We start from the raw sequence: 10458 nt of genomic DNA on the forward strand, positions 1-10458 counted from the left end.
GCCCGAGCCATGAAATGCCCTACCTTCCTTCCACCGACTAATCCGCCCCTCCGGTGCTCGGCTGCGAGCTGCAAAGGGAAACGGAGTAAGGCTTCAGGAATTCTGCTAAGGAAGAACGTGTTTATGTTGCTACGTCTTTGGACTGTGGCTTTTTCTAAATTCTTATCTGACTGCAAAATGAAACCTTGTAATCCCACGCCCACAGCTTGTCAACCAGAGAATTGTTTTTTTTATGGATCGTACGAGGCCATCGGGATCATTTAGGATCAGCATCTTAAATGCTATTGAAACACTTTGTGTTCTTCTAAGGAACTATTCAACCGTAATAAGTAAAAAAAAAAAAAACACACACATTTTCAATTCATGGTTTAAAATGCCTTCAAAAAATGAACAGTTTCAAGAGCGCGCTGGTCCTAATAAATCTAAATGTATATTTAAAGATTGTTTATAGAAAATGATTTTGTGAACCCACTTACTTTGAGAATCTCTACTTTAATTAACTTATTCCAGCAGGTACCACGACAGAAATGCCCCCCCTCCCCAGTACAGCCCTAAGTAATGTGACATAATGGTTTAAAGAATTTATGGGCAGTGCCTTCAGGAAAGAATGTAACACTTCCTGACCTTGGTGACATCATGTCCTGTGACACGTTCAGTGTAGCAGCAGAGCAGCAGAGAAGCATGGGCCCACTGTGCCGACTTGAAAACTACTCAGATGAGCACAAATGATCATTTCTAAACATAATTGAGAGCTTTGTTTGTCATTCATTTTTTGGAGGCGGTTTAAAGTCTCGTTTCTTTTGGTCACACGGATGTGGTTTTATTCTTGTGTGATTTTATCACTTCATCACCCTGTTGTTGTGTACATTCCAGCTTCCACGAGATAAAAAAGAAGGCCGCCAACATCCAGACCGCCCAGTGGTGGAGTCACACCTGTCTCCCACGCACCAAAACGTCTGGAGGAACAGTTCAGATGTTTGATTTTGGGAATATTTTGTAAAGCAGAAAAGTACGCATGATTCTGTGTTGTCTGTTTTTGACTGTGATAATTAATCAGATTAAGTTTGTTTCAACCACGATATCCTCCTACAGTTAATCTTTGAGTTGAAAATATGAGCTAAATACTTTAAATAGATGAATCATTTTCCTGTGGACGTGAGTAAGTGAACTTACTCCACACCCTCTAGTTCAGTTTTCTGAAGACAAACCTTAAAACACCTTGTTTCTGTCTACGCGATGGACCATCACGCTTGATGTAATGCCTCACTCTCCTTTTCTTCGTTTTAAATATTTGTGTTCACAAATGTGCCTTCAAATGTTTTGCAAATTTAGATGTTTTGCGGTTTGTTGGGGGGGTGGGGGGGGGGGGGGGGGGGTTGTGGCCTTGGAACTAGCTCTTCAGAGGTGTGCTGCTTTTTGCTTTGCATGTGTTTCAGCAAAGCATTTTGCATTAAGTTGTTAAATATTCCACCATGCTTCTCCACTGCCAAAATAATATTTGTTTCCTTGCTATAAATGCTACAAATTCACCATCATTTTTTGTGTGTTATTCAAGCACAAGAAACAATTGAAGCAGATGCAGTTGTATTTAAAGACACCCTAACTGCTTTCTGGCTGTCCTCAATAAATCACCAGGAAACATTTGCGCTATACAGTATCCGTTCTTCAAACTCTTGAAATCATTTGGGGTAATTTGTTTGTTAGTTTGGTTTAATATCACCAATGTTAAATGTTCTAATAGTTTTTAAAGTGATGTATTTTCAGCCACATATTTTTAAACTCATTCAGTAGCTTTTCTTGTGGCAAGTCATTGAATTCAGTAATCCAGCCATATTCAGATTAGTTCATAAAGACATGACACCAACAGTGGCAGTTCAGTAATGTGCCAGCAGAGGGAGCAACTGGTCAACACAAGAGCGAGAAGCGGAAGCGCCTTTCCTGGCCCAGTTCTGTTGGTTATTGGAGTCACATTTCATCAGGGTGCTGACAGAAGAGTGAGACATAGGCCACTGGTGTAAAAATCCCACTCTGCTTGATCTTTTTAGCACGGCGCTCACACACATTCTTCATGGTCAAGCTCCTTGTGTTGGGATTTTCTAACTAATGACAATGGCACACACTAGCCTCTGAATTCACGATGGCGTAGCGGCTCGATCCAAAGGTTCGGCCTTTGTGAGGTGAGACTGGGCAGCGGCGTTTCCCTCTAAGAGACTCAGGCTCAGCGCACACAACCGTGATGTCATGCCAGGCCGGTCACCCTCTTTAGGCCAGATAACGGCTTCTTTTTTGATTCACTTTCAATTATAAAGTGGATCTATGAAGCGTCTGGGAGTGAAAGATCAACGTTTGAACCGCTTTCAGCGGAGTGCCTTCATTGCTGAATAATGGCATCGTGAAGCAACCTTCTTATTGATTTTTAGGCTGTATGCTCTCGAGAACACGTTTCCACACATTCAGTCTCTCGATCCGCAACACTTGCATCACAGCAAACATTACAGATAAGAACATTAAGAGTGTTTCTGTGGATTACTCCCGGATTGTCTTGAATCCACCAGCCACACAGCAAATCAAAGCTTTAAATGTATTTGTTTTAGTTTTTTTTTTTTTTTTTTGATACTAGATTTGATCAATCAGACATACATGTAAAAAGCAGAGATGACGGTCTTTTAGTTTCAGGTGGCCTTGGGTCTATTTTATTGCCTCACGCGGCCCATTTGTGCCAAACCTAACACAGCTGCCAACGACACGAAGGCATGTCAAAGTCAAATTATTAACTCCAACCGGTGCTGCGGGAACTGTTGCAGGGCGTTGGAGTTTTCCAGGACATTCATGGGCCACTGAGTAACAGCAGGTGCTCTTTTTTTTAAACTCGCGCCTTAGATGAATGACGAATAAGTGGATATTGTGTGCAGAGAAAAACACACCAAATGATACATGATGAAACCTACTTTGTCTTTAAAAGTCATCTATGCGCAAGGCTCCGATGTGCAGGGCGAACACACTTGTGCACTTGCAAGCCAGCTATCTCCTGTGGTCGAGAAGTGCAGATCAGCAAAAAAAAAGGCTCCAGTTGTTGAATTTCATGGGGGGGAGGGAGGAGGCCACAGCGAGGAGCACGTTTCACCGAGCAGGGGGGGTGGTGTCAGCCTGGCATGCCGGGCGTCTTGATGGGGGATAACAGAAGGTTCGTGGATGGATTAGTAACCTGAAACACAACACCTTTTATCTTTTGCCCCGGGAGTTGGCACGTGGAAGTAAGTCACAGGCAGATTTTGGTGGACTCGCCTTACCCGGCGCGAGTTTGAAGGTCAAGAGCAGAGGTGCTCCGCACGAGCTGCCCTGGTCTTTGCTCTTTTACCAATTCGATCCAATTCACTTTGAGTAGCCCAAAGTCATCATAAACAATATTATTTACAAGTAAAATCCAACCGAGACTACACGTCTCTGCAAGAGTGACTGGAGCACATTTTTACGAAAGCAGAGTTAAAATAGAGGTAGAATGCAGTGCAGTGTGGGAATGGGAAACATCTTAAGCACTGGCAGCAGCGAAGGGATTGATCTTCCACAGAGCTTGACGGTCGCTGTTAGCGCTGTAGGCCTCCTGAGCTTAAGGTGCAGGGTTCAGAGGTCACCTCTCAGTCAGAAACTGGACTGTGTCTTTCTCCATCTGCACACTTGTGTCGCCGTTTTTACTTTCTCTCGAGAGATCATGTCGTTGGAAAGCGTGGCTCCGCTGCAGTCTTTCACTCGTTCACATCGGGACGAAAAGTTGCTCTCGCGTGTAACTGTGAACTCAGTGCATTGAATGTGTCTGATATGCATCTGCAGCAGACTTGGCTGCAATCGGCGCACGCAGTTAACCCGCATTGTTATGGGAGGAGCTGGGGATAAGAGCTGGACATTAAAGAAACGTGCGGTGAGACTATTTTCTTCTTGTTTCATCACAGTTTAATAACAACGTTTTCCAGTTTACCGTAACAAACATTTTAACATTTCCTATTGACACATTGATAAAGATTAAAAAAGATCACATTAAAGCTGCAACTCCAACTCCAATGAGTCAAATAAATATAACAGCCTTTTGCATATAACTAACAAAAGTCATGCTTATGCAGCCCTTTACTCAGCATATGTCTGCATCCACAAAGGCAGGAACACCAGCTAAAACATGTGATCTTTTTTTCTGAGGCATATCTAGTTATCCCCATGTGACTGGAGGAAAGCTAGCTCTCTCTCTCTCTCTCTCTCTCTCTCTCTCTCTCTCCTTCTCTTTCTCTCTCTCTCTCTCTCTCTCTCTCCCTCCCTCTCTCTCTCTATCTCTCTGGCGCTTCCCCATCCAGTGGATTCCATTCCTGGGGTTGAAGGGGTCAGATCCAGTTACTGGGAGAAAACCTCAGTTGAGACAGTGTATGACGAGGGACAATGTGCTGCTGGTCGGGACAACTGGGATCAGTCTTTACCTGCCAAATGTACAAAGGCACACAAATACAGTAAGATTTAATTAGAACTCGTCGAGCGGCTGCTTACTCTCTCCTTGTGACAGGCAACGTTTGTCTTGAAAGATGTTTTGATTATTTTACAAATAATTGATGTGAACGCAAACAAGTATGGATTTCATTCTCCGGCTTCATGTTTTTTGGGATAGTTTTTCCAATGGCAATAATTTGCCGGCTCTTCTTGGATTGGAGTGTGAGGTTTTCTAAGCTTTAGGTCAAACGTCCTGTTCATGCTTTGACAAGAATGTACGAAACTTGGTATAGAAAATAGATTAGAAGGAAAAATAACCATATAATATCAAGCCTCTGAGAGATGTAGTAGTCGTTCAATGTTGTTCAAAAATGTTTTGTTATGGCATAGGAAGTTAATTTGGGATTTGTGGTTTTCCATATAAATTATTAACACATGGTTGTTCGTCCAAACGTTACCAAATACAAATTGTATGATAGACACACAAATCAAATGTTGCTTTGTTCAGCAATCCACAATATCACAAATTATATTTAGTAAATAAAGCATTTTAGGTGATGTGATGATATTCATGTCAGAACACACTATGTTAAACATTGTCGAAGAAGACTGACTAAGATTTTTCATTAAAAATAATGAGTAAAAGTGTGTCCGATGTGTTTCTCATTCTTGGCTTAGTTTCAGTCACTTTCATCCTGTCAGGGTTCAGGTCAATTCATTCCAAGAAAAGTCCACATTTCAAAGCAAAGACATAACTTGACTATATTAATCCAGAACGTTACCTCGTCCAAGTAGCAACACAAAAATTCTCCCCAAGTATTGGCAAATTATTTATTTCAAGCGCTCTTTCGCAGCCAATCGGGGAAGGGCTACGGACAGGCGCGCTCTGATTGGTCAAACCCTCAGGTCAGCTGAGTTGAGGAAGATATAAATGCTCCTCAGAAGTTTAGTCAGCTGCAGTGTGTCTCTGTCTGAGAATCAAATAGAGCTGTATCCATTTATATCTGTCTAAACTAACTTATTCTGCACTAAATAATATTTAAGGTAAGTCATTTATTATACGGAGCGAATGGCTGCTAGCTTGAAAATGAACAGCTACAGTAACGTTAAGTTAACGTTGGGTTTAGTGAGGGGGGCGTTGTCTTCTTAAATGCTAACATTACCCCATTCCTCTTAAAGGGGTGACATTACCCCATTCGAACAGCTGCGTGTGAGCCAATCCATCTCAATGAGCCCCCTGTCTCTTAAAGAAGTACAACAACAACAACAACAACAACAACAACAACAAAAAGCGACCGCTGGCTCTGACGCTGCTGCTGCTGCTGCTCTCCGTCGCTCTGCAGGCTGCTCTGCTCCGACCACTGGACAACATCTGCCCACTCCTGGAGACACGTCCACGCCGCCAGCATGGTCGCCACCAGCACGTTGAAGACCAAGAGCAGCGAATGCATTTCCGAATTGGTTGACCGAAGATATGACCGGGCTTGCATTGACAAAGGTAGGCGTGCCAGATTGTTCTCTCTGTGTGTGTGTGTGTGTTTTTGTGTTTTTTGTGTGTGTGTGTGCGCGTGTAGATGACCAGCTAGCTGCTGGATACTTCATGTGGTGTGCTTGTTTACCCCTGTGTGGTGCATGGCTGCAGCAGTGTAGGAGAAGGGAGGGGTGAGAAGGAGGGGGAAGTCAACAGGATGAAGTCATCCCTTGAGCCTCTCTTCACAACAGCAACCTGCGTATGATGGAGACATGGACGCTTTTTATTTCTGTCTGAAACTTCTCCTGTGATTGGTTGTTATTCCCGGGTTTCACTGCCTGGGGGTGTGTATCCTTCTTTGTCCTCAATGTGTTCACTCCTAATCCACACACTGCAAACGGATGTGAAAGCGCAATAAATCCATCATCACATGCCGTTGATTTGGTTTGAATAAATCTCATGTGATTATTTTGCGTGTTGGCCTTTTTATTTTTCACAGATATATGTTCAAATACCACACTTGGTCCCTAACTCTAACGCCTTCGTTGTTTTCCCAGAACTGGACTTCTGGGATCACTGCTTGGCCGAACCCCAGGGGAACGCCGACGCGGCCGAAGACCGCAGCTGTCGACAGCTGGCCAAGATGTTTGAAGACTGCCTGTCTCGAGCCAAGAAGACGACGCTGCACTGCTCCTCCGTGCTGGTGCCGGAGAAGCTGACGCGGCGGATCGCCCGCGAGGTCCTGCGGCTGGCGTCCTGCGAGCCCTGCGGCCTGCGCGGCTGCGTCCTCTACGTGGACCTGGAGCTGGACAAGGGCTGCGAGCGGCTGGAGCGCATCGCCTGCGACGCCACCGTGGTGCCCACGTTCGAGCTGACGCTCGTGTTCAAGCAGGACGGCGCCGCCTGGCCCAGCCTGCGGGACTTCCTTTTCATGGGAACTTGCTTCGCCCCGACGTTTAGGCACGTACTCAAACTGAGTCCGGGTTTCCGGCTGGTCAAGAAAAAACTGTACTCTTCCTCGGCTGGTACCGTGGTAGAGGAGTGCTGAACTGTGGGGGGGGGGGGGGGGATTAGCGCGGTGATATCAGGTTTCACCTCTGCCCGAATGTAAATGACACTGTGGTGGTGTCATGTTTTCTACAGTGGACTTGTACAATGCTATTTGTCGGATTTACTCCCAAGTAGCCAGTTGATTCAGTTTTGGAACTTGGGATGTGAAGTCAAATAACTTGTATGCCTACTGCCTGATAGTTCTCGGTCTGGGTTCAGTGTTTCTAGTCCCGTTTTTGGTTTTGGTTTGTTTTTAATTGGCACAATTGTAATATTCTGTCTGCTCAAACACACTTTTTGGAACTGTAAGTTCGGTAGATGAATGTAAAACAGTGGTCCACACGTTTGAGAGGGGACATACTGTGGGCTACGCTTTAAAGACACGAGCCACTTTGTTGGTGCATCGGCTTGTCTCCCGTTCAGCAGCTGTGAGGCGGAGGCTGAGATCTCGTCTTTGGGGGCCATGTGTAGCTTGTTGTGTAATGCTGTTATTTGGGGGCGGAGGATGGTTTTAAGACTGAACGTCTTGTGGAAATGCTGCTGTCAAGTTGTCAGTTCCTCACTATCGGGGAATGCAGATGCCTTAAATGTCACAGAACTGTACATTTCTCTTCACTATGAGCTGTTCGTATGAATGTAAATGTTTTATTGTATTTTATATACCCCCTCCCCCCCTCTCCCCTGGTCTTGGTCTCAATAGAGCGCCTTTAGAGACTATTAAATAGATGGTTCATACAAATGTAAAAGCTTATTTGTTTTTATGTAACTTTTGGCTCCTCTGTTCTTTTTGAACTTCCCGTTGAATGAAAATGTCTTCTCGATTGGACAATAAAAAAAATCCTAACCTTATTTCAAGACTTTGAGTGCAACTTCAAAGTCGAACTGACATGACTGTGTTTGTATATTCTGGAGCCATGACCAGGCCTGCGAGCCAGGAGTGGGCAGACAACAGTGGTACAATGCAGGCTTTCTAAACTGGGAAAACAAGATCTCCAACAGAATGCTGTGTTTGTCATGCGTCCTCCGGGCTAATGTAACAAAAGGATTTTTCCTCTGGCCGTCATGGAGGCCACCAGCGGTCATCGTAGAAGCACTTTGTAACGTTTGTTTGCATAACTAATTCATAGGAACTCTCCTTTTGGCTAACTAACATTTCCAGCTTGGGAGTCTGATTCAAATTTCTGCTCTTGCCACTATTTCTATTCCGTGTAATATTTAATTGATTCCCATTTGTACCGAGGCTGAGAAAAGGTAAGATTGCACATGCGTAGCCGCTGCCAAAGCCGTTTATGTAAGCGATTACCTGCACCGTTTGTGTGGCATTTCTCTCAGTCTATAACTGAGCCGTTGCCATGGTGATTGTGTGCGAGCCTCCCGTTTGTCAGCTGCACAAATGACATTCTGACAAAGTGAAGATTGTGGCACTAATATGCAACATGTGTGGTTATTTTGTGCTTTTATGGCATGATTTAAGGCTTTAAGTAATTACACCGGGTTGTTCCACATGTTGATTGCATAAAGGTTTCACCAGTCCTACTGTCACCTCATTCATGCACAAACAATTGGACCGGGCCCCATGGTTACAGTAGCTTAATGCCAGAAGCACATGATCTTGTGCAAGATGCATCGCTGTCATTGTGGGGGTGGGACAAAGCACCAGTGATCACTTACTCAGTGTCACGTGTACCTGACTGCGCGTGACCCCCTTTCCCTCAGCTGTGCGAATGTGTGTCAGCAATACCATTTGGCTCCGGGGGCCCACAATATGTGGGAGTGCAACCCGTCTGTGGAGAATCAGTGGTGAATATACTACTTTAGTATGCTGAATATGCAATATCTATATAGATGAATATCTAAGTTGTGCAGAATGTGTTGCCACCCAGATGTATAGCTGAGAGAATTTGTCAGACCTTAAAAATATATCAAGATCTTTTTTAAATGCAACGTTACAGTATATTAGATAAACGTCTTATGCTGTGTGTACTGAAGCAGATCATTCGACGAAGCCCATGAATCTGTTGGCTGTACTTGAGGTTCTCGCTCTGTCGACGTGATTCATCTTAAGTCGCACGGCGTGGGTTTCAGTCGCTGTGAAGCGGGTGCTTGACCGCCACAGCTGCAGAGCCGATCTCACTGAGCACAATGATTGTATCTGCCCCAGTGCCTACACGGCACACTGGGGAGCCATGACAACCTACAGACGTTTACCAGCTTCGAGTCCCCGTCCCTCCCCCAGGAGTCGTCTTAGTCACTGGATAGGCCTGTTTGTTCCCCCGAACCATGTGGCCGTGATTCCATGTTTCCTTCTGACCCACCAGTGGGATCAGATACAGTTTTATCCGTCTCCGTAGTATTTGCATGCATTCTGTAAACAATCCTTTTTGCCTTTGGATTATCTGTTTATCTGTTTTCTGTTTGTTAGTTTACAGGATATTCCCGGTCAATCACATCAGACCTGCCTTTTTTTTTGTACCTTTTCAAATATCTGTCCAGAAATTTGAAAAATAATGGAAATAGACCATTGTTCATTCATTCACTGTTTCCATTTGGCATCAGGTGGCATAAACGGACTGGTGCTCAGTGTGTTGCTGCCCTGTGAAACGGTAGAACCAATGCTCACGTCACACCAGAGATGAAGCAAGCCAACAGCCCATGTAACTACAATCGACATCCAAATGTAGTTTTCATGTATGGTGACTTTACAGCGGTCTGTAAAGTACACATGCAGAAAAGGCTCAACTCCCATTAAAGTGTGGCTGGTAAACAAGAGCTCGCTCTTTGCTCTTTGCTCACTACACCCAATAATTTCCCGGAATTGAAATTCAAATCTTTCTTCTGACGCTGCTGCAGTTTGAGCTGGCACCATGTGATGTTGGTGAGTGGAACTTAAATTCCACTTTGCATTGCCAAGTAGAAAGCAGCAGTATTTAACACCTTACCACTGAGGGCAGCCTGACATGGGAGTAGTTTGTTTTTCACCATTATAGGCATTTAATATTGAATTTGATCTGACAGCACAGAGGATTCGTCCGGCCATTAGGTGTGTTTTCCCCACAGCATCTCGGCCATCACAGTTATTTCAGTGTTTTATACTTTATAGATTGTTGATCAACTTGATATTTGAAAGAAGTTTGACTCCCCATCATCTAAACTCGGCATTGAAATGTTTGCGAGCACATGATTCAGAATTGGTTACAGCGAGTGGTCATAGATACCTTGTGCTGATGAGTGCAAAATAGCGTAAAAGTACAGGCGGGGACATCCAGGGAATTTGGTGTCTTATTTAATGTTTTATTTTACAGGCTGAAAAACGTTTTGATTTTACATGTCATCTTAAATTAAACACGACATCAATGGAACAGAATAGCCCCAAAGGACACATGATGCACATGTTTACCGCAGGGTATTCCTAAAAAAACAAGGGTATTTTGAGATGTTACTATGCTATTTGCAGCAGTTTGCACGTCGGT

The 10458-nt window shown here is 44.3% G+C and overlaps 1 protein-coding gene across 3 annotated transcripts; it reads left to right on the top strand.

The window, feature by feature from the left end:
* The first annotated feature begins 5396 nt into the window (after positions 1-5396).
* On the top strand, positions 5397-7837 carry LOC119222714 (DNA damage-inducible transcript 4-like protein). 3 transcript variants are annotated; one of them, XM_037479552.2, is made up of 3 exons: positions 5397-5511; positions 5718-5965; positions 6496-7837. In XM_037479552.2, the coding sequence occupies exons 2-3, from the start codon at positions 5875-5877 to the stop codon at positions 6984-6986; spliced, it is 582 nt and encodes a 193-aa protein (XP_037335449.2). In that variant the 5' UTR covers positions 5397-5511; positions 5718-5874; the 3' UTR covers positions 6987-7837. The 3 variants fall into 3 exon arrangements, with proteins under 3 accessions (XP_037335449.2, XP_037335451.2, XP_037335450.2); XM_037479554.2 differs by having other exon boundaries at positions 5399-5511; positions 5811-5965; XM_037479553.2 differs by having other exon boundaries at positions 5413-5511; positions 5647-5965.
* The last annotated feature ends 2621 nt before the right edge of the window (positions 7838-10458 follow it).

This window comes from Pungitius pungitius, chromosome 1 (assembly GCF_949316345.1).
Source record: "Pungitius pungitius chromosome 1, fPunPun2.1, whole genome shotgun sequence".
NCBI classification, from domain to species: domain Eukaryota; kingdom Metazoa; phylum Chordata; class Actinopteri; order Perciformes; family Gasterosteidae; genus Pungitius; species Pungitius pungitius.

Bases quoted from the DNA above. Each gene is read 5' to 3' on its own strand.
- LOC119222714 (XM_037479552.2), top strand. From the start codon at position 5,875: ATGGTCGCCACCAGCACGTTGAAGACCAAGAGCAGCGAATGCATTTCC. The intron at 5,966-6,495 runs GTAGGCGTGCCA...TTGTTTTCCCAG, and splicing joins CCGGGCTTGCATTGACAAAG to AACTGGACTTCTGGGATCAC.